At 50.5% G+C, this 16752-nt stretch overlaps 1 protein-coding gene across 5 annotated transcripts in view; it reads left to right on the top strand.

Moving 5' to 3' along the window:
* ARHGEF18 (Rho/Rac guanine nucleotide exchange factor 18) overlaps positions 1 to 16752 on the top strand; it is a 118343-nt gene that overhangs the window by 18589 nt on the left and 83002 nt on the right. For 3 of the 5 annotated variants that reach the window (XM_032252042.1, XM_032252043.1, XM_032252040.1), the window contains 7 exons: positions 488 to 638; positions 1370 to 1484; positions 2873 to 2930; positions 3550 to 3594; positions 5965 to 6042; positions 8628 to 8730; positions 9206 to 9347. In XM_032252042.1, coding sequence (XP_032107933.1) covers positions 488 to 638; positions 1370 to 1484; positions 2873 to 2930; positions 3550 to 3594; positions 5965 to 6042; positions 8628 to 8730; positions 9206 to 9347 — 692 coding nt within the window. Of the gene's footprint in view, positions 1 to 487; positions 639 to 1369; positions 1485 to 2872; positions 2931 to 3549; positions 3595 to 5964; positions 6043 to 8627; positions 8731 to 9205; positions 9348 to 16752 lie in introns of those variants that run through there. The other 2 variants (XM_032252041.1, XM_032252045.1) reach the window with 2 other exon arrangements.

The raw sequence follows: 16752 nt of genomic DNA, 5'->3' as shown, positions 1-16752 counted from the left end.
CTGCACTCTAGCCTGGGTGACAGAGCAAGATTCTGTCAGAGAGAGAGAGGGAGGAGGGAAGGAAGGAAGGAAGGAAGGAAGGAAGGAAGGGAGGGAGGGAGGGAGGGGGGGGGGAGGGAAGGAAGGAAGGAAGGAAAAGAAAGAATGAAAGAAAGAAGGAAAGAAAGAGAAAGAAAGAAGAAAAAGAAGGAAAGAAAGAAAAGAAAGAAGGAGAGAAAGAAAGAGGAAATCCAGTCTGTGCAAAAACGGTCTGAGATGGAAATGTAGCTCCAACAAACCTCACCAGGTTGGCTTTCTTTTCCCCTCCTCTTTGTCACCGAGTCCTCTCATATTGGGAGGTCTGGACCCCTCTCTGTGGCCTCCGCACCCTTCCCTGTCCTGGAAGGGCCACTTACAGGTTCTCTCAAGCCCCATCCCCTGGATGCCTGGGGCAGCAGCCAGGTGAACAAGACCTGCTGAAGCCCCAGTACCCGGTCCTTTCCCACAGGCTCAGCCTTGATGCCTCAGCTGTGGATGAGGAGCCCTGCCTCCCTCGAACGCTGGCCAGCCTCACTTTGAACCTGCCGGGAGGAGGACTGAAGACTTGGACCCAAGGGTGCCTGTCTGGGGGCGGGACCCCTGCAGAAAGCCCAGGCAAGGTGGGTGTAGCCTGCAGCCACCCCTGACAATAGCACACTTTTGGGCCCAGAAGCCATTGCTATGGGTAGGAAGGAGACACTTGCCAGGGCTGGTGAGGGTTACCTGCCATGGGGTCTGGGGGCTGCTTGCCTATGGCGCGGGTCATGCCTCGGGCATCTCTGGGTCCTAAGATTCCAGCCCAGGCCTGAAGGGTTTTCTCTGGGTAAGCATCTAGGGCAGGCTATGCAGGGTCATGACGGCAACCCAGGGGCTGCAGGAAAGTTGATGTGGGGTGTCTGATCCCGGAGTGTAGCCTGCAGCTGGAAGGCAGCTGTGTCTGTGGCTGGGGTCTGCAGCTAGGGAGAATTTGTCTCTGACCTGAGATCTGAGGTGCAAATGTAGAGGAATGCATGCTTGGAGCTGTGGCCGATGGCTGGGACATCTTTGACTGTGACCACAAATGACCCTTGGGGAAATTCCTGGCCATTGTTGGAACCTGTGGCTCTGATATTTGGGGTTCCAGCTCATAGCTGGGGGCTCCTTGATCAGGACTACAGCCCTGTGGCTGTGAAGGGAGTGGCAGAACCCATGCTCTGTCCGGGGGAGGTTGGCTGGAGGTTGGGGCTTGGATGAGTGTGTCGTCCATTTCCCCGGAGGTGGCCCTGGCTGTGGCTGGGGACCCTCAACCTGGGGAACCTGCCTGCAGTCCAGGCTGCCTTCCCAGCTTAGTGAGATGTTTAATTCCCTGCAGGAATGTGATAGCCCCAAGAAAACAGTGAGGTCAAGGTCCGTTCCTGGGTCCTTCTATGAGATCCGCTCCCTGGAACTCTCTCCGGGTTTGGAAATGGTCACTCCACCTGTTCAAGGTAGCCAGCCTGGGAGCTTCCTTCATTGGGGGGTGAGGAGGCAGGGAGGGGGTTCCCCCTGAAGGGCCGCTTGATGGGGCTCCAGATGGGACCCAGGGAATTGTTCTGCAGGGACTGAGCAGAACGCTGAGGGAAGCCAGAGAGGGGAAGGGACCTCCAGCATCTGTCCCTCCTCCTCTCCCTGCAGCCCTTGAGCCAGTGTGACACTGCTCATTGAAATGACCTTGTCCCCAAGATTCTCTCCTCTCTCTGACTATTATTATTATTGTTATCATTATTGCTTTTGAGACTGGATTTCACTCTTGTTGCCCAGGCTGGAGTGCAATGGCGCCATCTCAGCTCACCGCAACCTCCGCCTCCCGGGTTCAAGCCATTCTCCTGCCTCAGCCTCCAGAGTGCTGGGAACACAGGTGCACGCCACCATACTCAGCTAATTTTTGTATTTTTGGTAGAGACGGGTTTTCACCATGTTGACCAGGATGGTTTCCATCTCTTGACCTCGTGATCTGCCCGCCTCGGCCTCCCAAAGTGCTGGGATTAAAGGTGTGAGCCACTGCGCCCAGCATATTTTTTTTTTTTTTGAGATGGAGTCTCACTCTGTCACCCAGGTTGGAGTGCAGTGGTGCAACCTCAGCTCACTGCAACCTCCACCTCGGCTGTTCAAGCAATTCTCCTGCCTCAGCCTCTCAAGTAGCTGGGACCACAAGCATCGCTACCATGCCCAGCTAGTTTCTGTATTTTTAATAGAGATAGGGTTTTGTCATGTTGGCCAGGCTGGTCTCAAACTCCTGGCCTCAAGTGATCTGCCTGCCTCGGCCTCCCAAAGTGCTGGGATTATAGGCATGATAATATGGTGAATTATATGGTCTCAAACTCCTGGCCAATATGGTGAAACCCTGTCTCTACTAAAAATAAAAAATCAGCCGGGTGTGGTGACAGGTGCCTGTAATCCCAGCTACTTGGGAGGCTGAGGCAGGAGAATTGCTTAAACCCGGGAGGTGGAGGTTGCAGTGAACAGAGATCACGCCACTGCACTCCAACCTGGGCAATAGAGTGAGACTCCATCTCAAAAAAAAAAAAAAAGAAAAGAAAGAAAAAAGGTGAGTGGGGACAATAAGCGTATCTCCCTAAGGCCACTCAGAGAGTCTGCTGAGCTCACACATGTAAAGCACTTCATAGGTTGTAAGCACTCCCGAGACACTAGGGACACCTGCGTTTGTCCCTGGCTCTCTGTCCTCTTCTCATCTCGGTTCCCTGAGAGCACAGCTCTGTCTGCATGTCCTCCAGTTCTGCAGGGGCCCAGGGTGGTATCCGGGAGGCCCCTGCTGGACTGGTCCTGTCCCAGAGCCCCTCATAACTGTGCTTCCTGGGATGGGGGCTTCTTCCAGGCCTAGAATCTCCAGTGCTGGAGTGCATGGAAAAAGACCACGTGGAGCCAGATCATGTGTGAGTTTCTGCCTCGTGGTGGGAGAGGGACCCCCAGTGGACAGGCAGGACAGTCAGGACTGGGGGAGGAGGGGAGCCAGGGTACAGAGTGCTGCCTGTAAGTGACCAGGGCCTGGTACCATCCCACTAGTCCACTATAACCACATCTTCTTTCTGACACCATCCGTCTTCCCTGGGGGAGGGATCTAAGCCCCTCAAAAAGGTTCTCAATGTTGCCTTGAGAGGTAATTGTGACTTTTTGGGCATGTGTGTGAGACAGAATTTCGCTCTGTGACCCAGACTGGAATGCAGTGATGTGATCTCGGCTCACTGCAGCCTCTGCCTCCCAGGTTCAAGAGATTCTCCTGCCTCAGTCTCCAGAGTAGCTGGGACTACAGGCGCCCACCACCATGCCCAGCTAGTTTTTGTATATCTTGTAGAGACGGGGTTTCACCGTGTTGGTCAGGCTGGTCTTGAACCCCTGACTTCAAGTGATCCACCCACCTCGGCCTCCCAAAGTTCTGGGATTATAGGCATGAGCCACCTGAGGCCTGGATGGGCAACCCCAGTTTGTCTCTGGGAGAGCGTCTGTAACTTGGGGCCACCAAGGGCTGCTCTAATCCTGGCCCCACCTCCACAGGCTGATTGTCCAGCAGGTGCTTCAAGAACTTCGACAGTACCATGGGTAAGTGGGAGTCGGGACAGGCGTGAGGGAAGAGGGGAACAAAGTGGGAGACGAGAGCAGGAGGCAGGCAGGGGTGTGCACATATGTGGGAGACAGGAGTAGAGAAGACTGGGTGAGGGCCGGGCACGGTGGCTCACCTGAGGCCAGGAGTTCAAGACCAGCCTGACCAACATGGTGAAACCCCCGTCTCTACTAAAAATAGAAAAACTAGCTAGGTATGGTGGCAGGCACCTGTAATCCCAGGTACTCGGAAGGCTGAGGAAGGAGAATCCCTTGAACCCAGGAGGCAGAAGTTGCAGTGAGCCGAGATTGCACCATTGCACTCCAGCCTGGGCAACACATCGAGATTCTGTCTCAAAAAAAAAAAAAAAAAGAAAAGAAAAGAGAAAAAGGACCAGGTGCGGCACTCACGCCTGTAATCCCAGCACTTTAAGGGGACAAGGTGGGTGGATCACCTGAGGTTGGGAGTTCGAGACCAGCCTGACCAACATGGAGAAAACTTGTCTCTACTAAAAATACAAAAATTAGCCAGGCATGGTGGCACATACCTATAATTCAGCTACTCGGGAGGCTGAGGCAGGAGAATCACTTGAACCCAGGAGGCAGAGGTTGTGATGAGCCAAGATCATGCCATTGCACTCCAGCCTGGGCAACACAGTGAGACTGTCTCAAAAAAGAAAAGAAAAGAAAAGAAAACAGAGAAGGCTGGGTTCAAGGGAAGAAAAATGGGGCAGGAGAGGAGGGGGGAGATAGAAGACAAGAGCTGGAGAGGAGCAGGCTGCCACCGACGCAGGGGTCCCCTGGAGCAAACAGATAAACGTGCCACCTGCCTAGGACACTGCCATCTGTTACAAACTCTTCCTGTAGCAGGTGCAGTGGCTCACACCACTGTAATCCCAACACTTTGGGAGGCCAAGGTGGGAGCATTATTTGGAGACCGGGACTTTGAGACCATCTTGGGAAACACAGCAAGATCTATCTCTACAAACAATAATTAAAAATTTGCTGGGTGAGGTGGCTCATGCCTGTAATCCCAGAAGTTTGGGAGGCTGAGGTGGGAGGATTGTTTGAGCCCAGGAGTTTGAGACCAGCCTGGGCAACAGAGTGAGACTCTGTCTCTATAAATTTGTTTTTAATTAGCTGGTCATGGTGGCACATATCTGTAGTCCTGGCTACTCTGGGAGGTGAAGAGGTTTTACACGGGAGAATGACGAACCCAGGCAGTGAAGGCTGCCGTGAGCCGTGATCATGCCACTGCACACCTGCCTGGGCGACAGAGCAAGGCCCTTTATTTTTTTTTAATTAATATTTTTAAAATTTAAATTAATTAAAAACAACAACGACAACAGTTTGTGGCCAGACATGGTAGCTCATGCCTGTAATCCCAGCACTTTGGGAGGCTGAGGCAGGTGAATCAACGCCTGAGGTCAGGCGTTTGAGACCAGCCTGGCCAACTTGGTGAAACCCCGCATCTCTACTAAAAATACAAAAAATTAGCTGGATGTAACGGCGGGTGCTGTAATCCAGCTACTCAGGAGACTGAGGCAGGAGACTCGCTTAAACTTGGGAGGCGGAGGTTGCAGCGAGCGAAATCATGCCACTGCACTCCAGCCAGGGCAACAGAATGAGACTCCATCTCAGAAAAATAAATAAAAGAAAGAAATTGTGTAAGATTTAAGTAATTGGTTAAAAAAAAAGTAAGAAAGAAAAAGGAGCCAGACCTGGTGGTGCATGCCTATAATCCCAGATACTTGGAAGGCTGAGGCAGGAGAAACACTTGAACCCAGGAGGTGGGGGATGTGGTGAGCTGAGATCGCACCATTGCACCCCAGCCTGGGCAATAAGAGTGAAACTCCATCTCAAAATAAATAAATATAAAATAAAATAAAAATAAAAATTAGCCAGGCATGGTGGCACCTGCCTATAGTCCCAGCTACTCAGGAGACTGAAGCAGGAGGATCGCTCAAGCCCAAGAGATTGAGGCTGCAGTGAGCTATGATTGCATAGCTCACTTTGCAATCACCTTGTCTCTACTAAAAATACAAAAATTAGCCAGGCATGGTGGCACGTACCTATAATTCAGCTACTCGGGAGGCTGAGGTAGGAGAGCAAGACTCCAGCCTGGGCAACAGAGCAAGACCCCATCTCGATTCAAAAAAAACAAAAACAAAACTTCCTGATACACCGATTTTGTTCAGCCGACACACGTTACTGCCCTCTGCTGGAAAACCTGTCATAATGTCCCAGAGTGTCAAAGATGGGTGGGCTTTTAGATGGGGCACCTGGAGCACGCCTGTATTTAGCAGCACTGGGTTGGTGAGTGGGAGAGCAGGCTGCTGACCCAGGTATCTGTCCCCTCTGATCCCGCAGGGCCCGGCAGAGGGCTTACATGTCAGCCAGCCCCGGCGGAGCCCACTCGAGCCTGACCTGGTTTGAGTTCCTGTCGGAGTAAGTACACAGACCTGCTGCAAGTGAGAACTGCAGGGGAGGGCAGCCTTGGATTCCAACAAGTGTTTACGGAGCGTCCTCTCTGGGCCAGTCCCCCTTGCTGGGGGTAGGAGCAGGAGCCCTCATCAGGGCAATGGTGGGAGCTGTCAGGGAAGGGAGGGGTGAGGCTCTCATATACTCTGAGAGGACAGAGGAAGACTTCCTGGAGGAGGTGACAATGTAAGCAGAGTTCTGACAGAAGAGTAGGAGTTTGCCAGTTTGTGCAGATGAGGATGAAAGAAACAAAATGGAACTAGAAGGCTTAGAGAATGACATCGGAGTGGGGCTGGGAGGAGGGAAGAGGGGAGAAATCAGCAGAGACCAGACCACCTCAGTGACACAAAGGAGCTCAGACTTTATCCTGAAGAGCAGTTGGGGCTGGGTATGGTGGTTCATGCTTATAATCCCAGCACTTTGGGAGACTGTGGGCAGTGGGGGAGGATTGTCTAAGGTCGGGAATTCAAGACCATCCTGGCCAACATGGTGAAACCCAATCTCTAGTAAAAATACAAAAATTAGCCAGGCATGGTGGCAGATGCCTATAATCCCAGCTACTCAGGAGACTGAGGCAGGAGAATCACTTGAACTTTAGAGGCAAAGGCTGCAGTGAGCCAAAATTGCGCCACTGCACTCCAGCCTGGGTGACAGAGTAAAACTCTGTCTTAAAAAAAAAGTAGGGTCTTCTGGCATCATCAGTTCTGGTGATAGGATGAGGACAGGATAAAGGCCACGGGCAGTGCTGGAGGTCCTGGACTCTCTCTCTCCTTCCTTTCCTCCCTCCCTCTCTCATTCATTCATTCAACAAACACAGATATTTACAAAGTTCCAGAAGCCACTCAGACTGGGATCAGGGGGCATAGACTGGAGGAATGGCATCTCTGCCCAGGAAATAGATCCTACCAGAGCAGGAATCATGTCTGCCTTGTATGTCACTGACCTAACATTTATTAAATGAGGGTGTGCCCGAAATCCAGGAAGCCATGCCAGTGACCTGGGGATGGAGTTGGGGGTGGGGGAGGAGAGAGAAGAACCATCAGGATTTAAAAACCAATTAGGGCCAGGTGCAATGGCTCATGCCTGTAATCCCAGCACTTTGGGAGGCTGAGGTGAATGGATCACCTGATGTCAGGAGTTCAAGACCAGCCTGGCCAACATAATGAAACCCTGTCTCTACTAAAAATACCAAAAAATAAAAAAAAAAATTAGCTGGGCACCTGTAGTCCCAGCTACTCGGGAGGCTGAGGCATGAGAACCACTTGAACCTGGGAGGCAGAGGTCGCAGTTAGCTGAGATTACACAGCTGCACTCCAGCCTGGGTGACAGAGTGAGACTCTGTCTCAAAATCACTGACGAAACACACAAATAAAGGCCAATTAGATACCAGTTGGGGGTTGGGGACATGAATTAGAGGGGAAAATCAGCAGTGAGCAGAGCTGAGATTCCCAGGCCAGGCATGGAGGGACCTAAACCTGAGATCATGTTGCATTTCCCTCTGCAAACCCAGTCCCCAAAGTTCCCAGAACTTTGCAAACATTCATTCATGTTTGCTGAGTGAATAAGTGTTGGAAATAGATGTTGGAAATAGATGCTTGGTGCCGCGAAGAAAAATTAGCACCGAGGCTGGGTGCGGCAGCTCATGCCTGTAATCCCAGCACTTTGGGAGGCCAAGGCGGGCGGATCATCTGAGGTCAGGAGTTTGGGATCAGCCTGCCCAATATGGAGAAACCCCATCTCTACTAAAAATACAAAAAAATTAGCCAGGCATTGTGTCACATGCCTGTAATCCCAGCTACTCAGGAGGCTGAGGCAGGAGAATTGCTTGTACCCAGGAGGCAGAGATTGTAGTGAGCCGTGACTGTGCCATTGCACTCCAGCCTGGGCAACAAGAGCGAAAGCTCCATCTCAAAAAAAAAAAAAGAAAAGAAAAATTAGCACTGAACAAAGGATTTTTCAGCAATGCAGTTTTTACTTCCTGGACTGTAGGAAGGGTAGCCTTGCTAACCACTGTGCCACGAGAGTACAATGAACAAAGGAAAACACACACATTTATTCCTTACGCATTTGGGGTTGTCCTTACCGCTGTGTCTGATTTCTGTTGGCTGGAGCCAGACCTCACCATTTAAAGTAAAACCCTACTGACTAACAACTTAAGACTTTTCTAACAGGTAAAACAATAGAGAGCCGGGACATGCCTGTGAGCACGTCCAGCACAGATGTTTTGGTTAAACTTCAAGGACATAGAATGTACTACGTGCCTGTAAGCATGGCGTGTCTAACAGCTACATAGGATAGGGCTCCACAAACTTATTAGCACACTTATTTTTTAACAAGAAAGGAAATGTTAAAAAGAAACTTTTTCTACTTCCCACAATAAGTAAGAGAGGGAAGGAGGGAGGAGAGGAGGAAGTCAAGGACTTAGGGAAGGGGTAAGGAGGACCAGGGGGCCACAGGGAGACAGAGTCCAGGTGGATTCCTGGAGTAATGCACAGGGTTGCCTCAGAATGGCCCCTGGCCCCCTCTGATGGACCTTCCCTCTCATCCCCCAGGAGCGAGGACAGTGCTGGCAAGAATGAGAAGAGTGACAAGAGTACCAGTGTGAAGCGCAGGCTGAGCTATCTCCGCAGTCGAGTGACCAGGCAGAAGGAGAAGGTAACGGAATCTGAGCAACGGGGGCCCCCTCTGCCTTCCCCAGCTTGGCACGCTGCCCTTAGCCCAGGAGCCCTGTGGTTGGAGCTTGCTGTGGGCTGAGGGCCCAGTACCTAAGAGGGCCAACCCCAGCCAGGCGCGGTGGTTCACACCTGTAATCCCAGCACTCTGGGAGTCTAAGGTGGGTGGTTCACCTGAGGTCAGGAGTTCAAGACCAGCCTGGCCAACATGGTGAAACCTTGTCTCTACTAAAAATACAAAAATTAGATGGGCGTGGTGGTGGGTATCTGTAATCCCAGCTACTTGGGAGGCTGAGGCAGGAGAGTGGCTTGAACCCAGGAGGCAGAGGTTGCAGTGAGCCAAGATTGCACCACTGCACTCCAGCTGGATCTTAAAAAAAAAAAAAGAGAGAGAGAGAGAGGGCCAGCCCCTGCAGAGGGTATCATAGCACCCTGAGACCCGCCTCTGTCCCATCCAGGCAAAGAGCCCAGCAAATCTAAAGGAGAAGGGCCAGGATGCCCGAGAGAGGCGGGAGTGTGTAAATGGGCACCAGCTGGTACAAGGGACTTTCTCCGGCCCTTCCAGCTGCCCCCTGTGTGGCAAACCCTTCCTGAGCTCAGGTAAGTCTGATGGCCCAATCCATCGTCCTAGATGGCAGCCACTTTCTCTTCTTCATGTCCGCTCAATCATACTCCTCTGGCCTCTTTTCATGTCTGCATCCCCGTTCTGTTTCGCCCTCTGCTGGGTGGCTCCCTGGAGAGAACCAGGGATGGGTCCCTGGGCACAGGGGCTCTTGGGGTAACTTGGAACGGGCAACAGTCTCGCCATTGCAGGAATTCTCCTGCAGCATCTGGACTCGAGCCATGTATGAGTTTGCCAGGGCTGTCTTGACAAAGCACCACGTACCAGGTGGCTTAACCATCAGAGATATATTGCCCTGCAGTTCTGGAGGATGAAAGTCTGAGATCAAAGCTGAGCTCCATATGCAGGTGCCAGGAAATGATCCATTCCGGGCATCTCTCCTGGCTTCTGGTCATCTCTTAGCCTCACATGGCCCCAGGTCCCAATTTCCCCTTTCTATGAGGATACCAGTTATATTGGATTAGGGGCTCACCAGACTCATGTGGCCTCAGCTTAGCTTATTTACATCTGCAAAGATTCAGTTTACAAATAAGGTCACATCCGAAAGGACAGAAGTGGGGAAGTAGGATTGCAACATATGAATTTGGTGAGGGGGAGGATACAATTTTATCCACAGCAGGCCAGTTTTCTGCTTCTTGGGGCCCTTGGTGGTTGTGGGGTTGTGAGTCGAAGGGTCTCTACTCAAGAAAGAGTATGGATTCAAGAGACTCCCAGAAAGAGATGGCTCAGGTCGTTGCTGGGATTTAGAACTTGGTCTTTTTGCAAATGAGCTCCACTCGAGGAGGACATGGTGGCGACCGCATGTTAGAAAAGACGTGTGTGCTGTTTGTAGCAAGAGTCCAAACTGCAGTCAGTGGCTGGCAGAACTGGGGCTAGTTCGCAGCACTGTCAACATTTGGGGCCAGGTACTTGTTTGTTCTAAGGGGCTGTCCTGTGCATTGTGGGATATTTAGTAACACCCCTGGCCTCCACCCTCCTGCCTCCGGTTGCAACAACCAAAAATGTCTCCAGACATGGCTAAAAGTCTCCTGGGGGGCAGAATTGCCTCCAGGTGAGAAACAATGGGTGAATGAGATGGGCAAACAGATACTAGGATGGGCTTAGACCATGCAGTGAGAGCAGCATCTCCACACCTGGGGCAAGCGCCTCTGAGCAACATGATCTGCAGGTTTTGCATTTGTTGGCTTTACCTGCTCCAGACGTGGGTATTTTCCTTCTTTCTCCTTTCCACCTCTTTCTGAACTGTCATTGCTGGCTATGGAGCTGGAGGTGGCTGTTGGTGACTCCTGGTGTCAAGGATGTTCCTCTTTGAGCTTTTCCTCTGTTAGGCAATCCCCATCCAGCTCTGTGACCTATGAGCTGTCCTCAGCAGAGGCTGACATGAGCTTTTTGCAAAACCTTTTTCTTTCTTTCTTTTTTTTTTTTTTTTTTTTATTTGAGACAGGATCTCACTCTGTTGCCCAGGCTGGAATGCAATGGTGTGATCTCAGCTCACTGCAGCCTCTGCCTTCTGGGCTCAAGCAATCCACCCACCTCCTTCTCCCAAGTAGCTGGGTCTACAGATGTGCACTGCCATGCTTAGCTTATTTTTTAACTTATTTTTGTAGAGACAAAGTCTCACTATATTGCCCAGGCTGCTTTCAAACTCCTGGACTCAAGCCATTAGCTGGGTGCACTGGTGGGCGCCTGTAATCCCAGCTACTCAGGACACTGAGGCAGGAGAATCACTTGAACCCAGGAGGTGGAGGTTGTAGTGAGCTGTGGTCGCACCACTGCACTCCAGCCTGGGTGACAGAGCGAGACTCCAAATCAAAAAAAAAAAGAATTTCCCAGATGAGGTGATGCTCTAAGTCAGTGGGTCACATGGACACATGACACCTTGGATGACCCCAAATTGGATGACTCCTCCTGCCTCAGCCTCCCAAAGTGCTGGAATTACAGGTGTGAGCTACCGCACCCAGCCTTTGCCAAATCTTCAGTGCACCAACAATGTCAGTGTGTTGAAGTCCTTAATTTGGGACAGCAGGTGACTCCCTCTTTTTCCTGGCATCGTGTTCTCTTCTGTGGGGGATGAGGCTTGCTTAGTCTTTCTTAGGCATCAGATTCAAGGGGCAGGTAGGAGGTTGAAAGTTGGAAGAGTTAAGCCGGAGGTCTAGAACCAAGGCTGCACAGAGCAGGGGCCGGGAGCCTGCTCTTGGGTTCCTTTGCTTGAACAGCCCCAGGCTGAGCTGAACCATGCACTTCTTACTGTGATCGCTGGTTCCTTATCGTTCCCCATTTGTTTCTGTTCCTGCTTTTGCTTTGCTTCTCAGAAAAATCCTGAGGTCTTTAAACTCTGATTTGGGGTCATCCAAGATCTCAGTTGTCCCTGTGACCCACTAACTTAGAGCATTGCCTTCGTCTGGGAACTTTTTTTTTTTTTTTTTTTTTTCCGAGATGGAGTTTTGCTCTGTCACCAAGGCTGGAGTGCAGTGGCGCATAGTTCACTGCAACTTCTACCTCCCGGATTTAAGCGATTCTCCTGCCTCAGCCTTCCAAGTAGCTGGGATTACAGGTGCCCGCCACCACGCCCTGCTAATTTTTGTATTTTTAGTAGAAACAGGGTTTTACCACGTTGGCCAGTCTGGTCTCGAACCCCTGACCTGAGGTGATCTTCCTGTCTCGGCCTCCCAAGGTGCTGGTATTACAGGTGTGAGCCAGCGCACCCAGCCTGTCACCTGGGAACTTTTTAAAAAATTATTTTTATTTTAGAGACAAGATGTCCATCTCCCTCTCTCTCCCTCTCTCTCTCTCTCTCTCTCTCTCTCTCTCTCTGGTCCAGGCTGGAGTACAGTGGTGTGATCATAGCTCACTGCAGCCTTGAAATTCTGAGCTCAAGCAATCCTCCCACCTCAGCCTCCCAAGTAGCTGGGACTACAGGCATACGTCACTACACCCTGCTAATGTTTAATTTTGTTTGTTTGTTTATAGAGACAGGGTCTTGCTATGTTGCCCAGGCTGGTCTCAAACTCCTGAGCTCGCGGTATCCTCTCACCTCAGCCTCCAAAAGTGCTGGGATTACAGGCATAAGCCACCATGGCTAGCCCACCTGGGACCGTTTTATGATGACAGGGCCTGGCTCTGTCACCCAGGCTGGATTGCAGTGGTGCAATCTCAGCTTGCTGTACCCTCTGTCTCCCAGTCTTAAGTGATCTCCCCACCTTAGCCTCCCAAGTAGCTGCGACTACAGGCATGTGCCACCACACCTGGATAGTTTTTTGTAAAGACAGGGTTTCACCATGTTGCCCGGGCTGGTCTCAAAATCCCAAAATCAAGCGATTCTCCCACCTCGGCCTCCCAAAGTGCTGAGATTACAGGTATGACCCACTGCTCCTGGCCCACCTGGGAACTTTTAATACCAAATCCCAGGTCCTATCCCAGATGGACTGAAACAGAATCTGCATTTGGACGAGAATCCAGAGTGATTTGTATGCCATTAGTTTGCTCTTTGCTGCTGGTGGGCAGGTTTCATAGACTCAACCCTATGGACCTATTTGAGACCCAATCATTTTCTATCATGGTGGCCTCACCTATGCATTGTAGGATGTTGACTGGCATCCCTGGCCTCTAGACCCACCCAATGCCAATAGCAAGCCCTCTCCCTCCAGCTGGGACAATCAAAAGTCTTTCCTGGCTGAGGGTGATGTCTCATTCCTGTAATCCCAACACTTTGAGAGGCCGAGGCAGGTGAATCACTTGAGATCAGGAGTTCAAGACCAGCATGGCCAACATGGTGAAACCCCATCTCTACTAAAAATACAAAAATTAACATGGAGCCTGTAATCCCAGCTACTCAGGAGGCTGAGACAGGAGAATTGCTTGAACCCAGGAGGTAGAGGTTACAGTGAGCAGAGATTGAGCCATTGCACCCTAGCCTGGGCAACAAGATTGAAACTCTGTCAAAAAAAAAAAACAACAACAACAACAAACCCACACACACACCCAGTAGGAGTTCAACAAGTAATTGTTGAATGAATGGATGGATGAGTGAGTGAATTAATGAAAATGCCACTATTTAATGAGCATGTACTATATGCTAGGTGCTTTTTCTCACTTAATTGGAACAACATCTCCTTGTAGGAGGTCTTATGAGCCCCATTTGTTCATTCAAAAATAGTTATGGAGGCCAGGCATGGTGGCTGATGCCTATAATCCCAGCACTTTGGGAGGCTGATGTGTGAGGATCACTTGAGGCCAGGCATTCAAGACCAGCCTAGATGACAGAGTGAGGCCCTGTCTCTACAAAAAACTTTTTTTAAAAATTAGCTTGGGCTGGACACATGGTGGTTCATGTCTGTAATCCCAGCATTTTGGGAAGTGGAGGCAGGCAGGTCACTTGAGTACAGGAGTTTGAGATACAGCCTGGCCAACATGGTAAAACCCAGTATCTATGAAAAATACAAAAATTAGCCAGGCATGGTGGCACATGCCTGTAATCCCAGCTACTTGAGAGGCTGAGGCAGGAGAATTGCTTGAACCCAGGAGGTAGAGATTGCAGTGAGCAGAGATCTCACCACTGCACTCCAGCCTGGATGACAGAATGAGACTCCATCTCAAAAATAAAAAATAAAAATTAGCTTGGCATGGTGCCACACCCCTGTAGTCCCAGCTACTTAGGAAGCTGAGGTGGGAAGATCGCTTGAGCCCAGAAATTCAAAGTAGAAGTGAGCTGTGATCACACTTCTGTACTCCAGCCTGGGTAACATAATAAGACCATGTCTCTACAAAAAAATAAAAATAAATTAGCCAGGGGTGGTGGTGTGTGCCTGTAACCCCAGCTACTCAGGAGGCTGAGGTGGGAGGATTGTTTGAGCCTAGGAATTTGAAGCAGCAGTGAGCTGGGATCATATCCCTGCACTCCACCCTTGGTGACAGACTGAGACCCTGACTCAAAAATATATCTATGTTTATTAAGCACCTACTGCATTCCTGACAATCTTTAAGGCACTGAGCAGATAAAAATCCCTGCCTTCAAGGAGCTTACCTTCTAGTAAAGCAAAGCAGATAGTAAACAAATAAATGGGGAATGTAAAGGTAACAAGACGTGTTTCGAAAAAACGTGAAGTTGGCTGGATGTGGTGGCTCACACCTGTAATCCCAGCACTTTGGAAGGACAAGGCAGTCAGATCGCTGGAGCCCAGGAGTTCGAGACCAGCCTGAGCAAGATGACGAAACCCCATCTTACTAAAAATACAAAAAATTAGGGACTGTCTGCCCAGCTGGGTGTGATGGCTCACTCCTGTAATCTCAGCATTCTAGGAGGCCAAGCAGGGTGGATTACCTGAGGTCAGGAGTTCAAGACCAGCCTTGCCAACGTGGTGAAACCCTGACTCTACTAAAAATACAAAAATTAGCTGGGTGTGGTGGTGGATGCCTGTAATCTCAGCTACTTGGGAGGCTGAAGTGGGAATATCGCTTGAGTGTGGGACACAGAAATTGCAGTGAGCTAAGATTGTACCATTGCACTCCATCCTGGGCAACAGCAGTGAAACTCTGTCTCAAAAAAAAAAAAAAAAAAAATTAGCTGGGCATGGTGGTGCATGCCTGTAGTCCCAGCTACTTGGGAGGCTGGGGCAGGAGATCGCTTGAGCCTGGGAGGCAGAGATTACATTGAGCTGAGATTACACCACTCCAGCCTCTGTCTCAAAAAAAGACAAAGGGAAAACATGAAGTTGGAAAAGGAGACAGAGTGATTATAGAGTGTGTCAACCTCAGCATTACTGACATTTGGGGCTGTTGTGTGTGGCCGCCCTGTGCCTGAGAGGAGGTTGGACACTATCCATGGCCTTCACCCACTTGGTGGCAGGAGCATCCCTAGCTATGATGTCCAAGTTGCCCCATGTCCTCTAGTGGCAGGGTAGGAAGGCAGTCAACCCCAGGTGAGGACCACGGCTCTCCCTCAAGTGTCCAGGGATAGCCTCTCCAAATTGGTGACTCTGGAATCCAGAATGTGGAGGAGCTGGGAAAAGGACCCTGTGGGTCTGTAGGGAAGAGAATTCCAGGTCATAGAGGCAAAGGTCCTGGGACAGGAATGATCCCCAGGCGGCAGAAAGCCCAGTGTGCTTGAAGTGGAAGCAGAAGAGGTCTGTCGGAACCTGCTGCAAGTCACACAAATGTGCATGCCTGCCCCCATCTGAGTTGTCACTGGAGGACCCTGTCACTTGTCACTTGATACCTGAATTTGCTGTCTGCAAATCCAGCCTCCAGCTAGACTCTTCTCAGGGCAGACAGGCTTCAGTGGCCCCTTTGTGAGCCCGGAAGCTCCCATTGCTGCCCACGATGCCTTCTCCACCTGGGGCGCTGCGGAGACAATTTCTGCGTGAGCTGGGAGAATTGGGCGGGACAGCCTCCAGAATCCCCTTCTGAGCTTTCAGACCCCCTCAAGTTGTATGCCACATTTGCGGTGTCCCTGCATTTTTCTAGAGAGAGCAGAGCGGCCAGGGTTTTCATCACATCTCCAAACAGAACATGCAACCTCAGAAAAGTTTGGCAACAATTTGCTAAGTTAGGGACTGGCGAACTACAGTCCACTACCAGTTTTTTGTTTTTTTGGTTTTTGTTTGTTTGTTTTATAAGTTGAAAGCTGAGGATAGTTTGGGCTTTTTACATTTGAAAATGGTTGAAAATAAGTATTTGGTGACACGTCTGTAAATGTAACATTCTATGAAATTTACATTTCACAGTCTGCAGATAAGGTTTTGTTGCAGGACAGGCTTGCCTGTTCATTTATCTGTCATCTTTATCTTTGTTTCCAAGCTACATCTTAGTTTTCAGTTTTGTTTGGTTTTGAGACGCAGTCTTGCTCTGTCACCTTACGCTGGAGTACAGTGGCACGATCTCGGCTCACTGCAACCTCCATCTCCCGGGTTCAAGCAATTCTCATGCCTCAGCCTCCCAAGTGGCTGGGATTACAGGTGTGTGCCACCATACCTGACTAATTTTTTTTTTTTTAGTAGAGATGGGATTTCACCATGTTGGCCAGGCTGGTCTTGAACTCCTGACCTCAAGTGATACACCCACCTCAGCCTCCCAAAATTCCGGAATTACAGGCATGAGCCACTGTGTCTGGCTCAAGCTACATCTTTGGTTGGCAGAGTTGAGTTTGCAGCATTGCAGAGCAAGTTTGCTGGGCATGGTGGCTCATGCCTGTAATCCCACCACTTTGGGAGGATGAGGCAGGCAGATCACGAGGTCAGGAGTTTGAGACCAGCCTGACCAACATGGTGAAACCCTGTCTCTACTAAAAATACAAAAATTAACTGGGTGTGGTGGCATGCGCCTGTAGTCCCAGCTACTTGGGAGGCTGAGGCAGGAGAATCACTTGAACCCGGGAGGCAGAGGTTG

This window comes from Sapajus apella, unplaced genomic scaffold (assembly GCF_009761245.1).
Source record: "Sapajus apella isolate SASKATOON/1434 unplaced genomic scaffold, GSC_monkey_1.0 scaffold77, whole genome shotgun sequence".
Classification (NCBI taxonomy): domain Eukaryota; kingdom Metazoa; phylum Chordata; class Mammalia; order Primates; family Cebidae; genus Sapajus; species Sapajus apella.
Note: the sequence above shows the minus strand (reverse complement) of the source record. Positions and strands in the feature narration are given on the sequence as shown.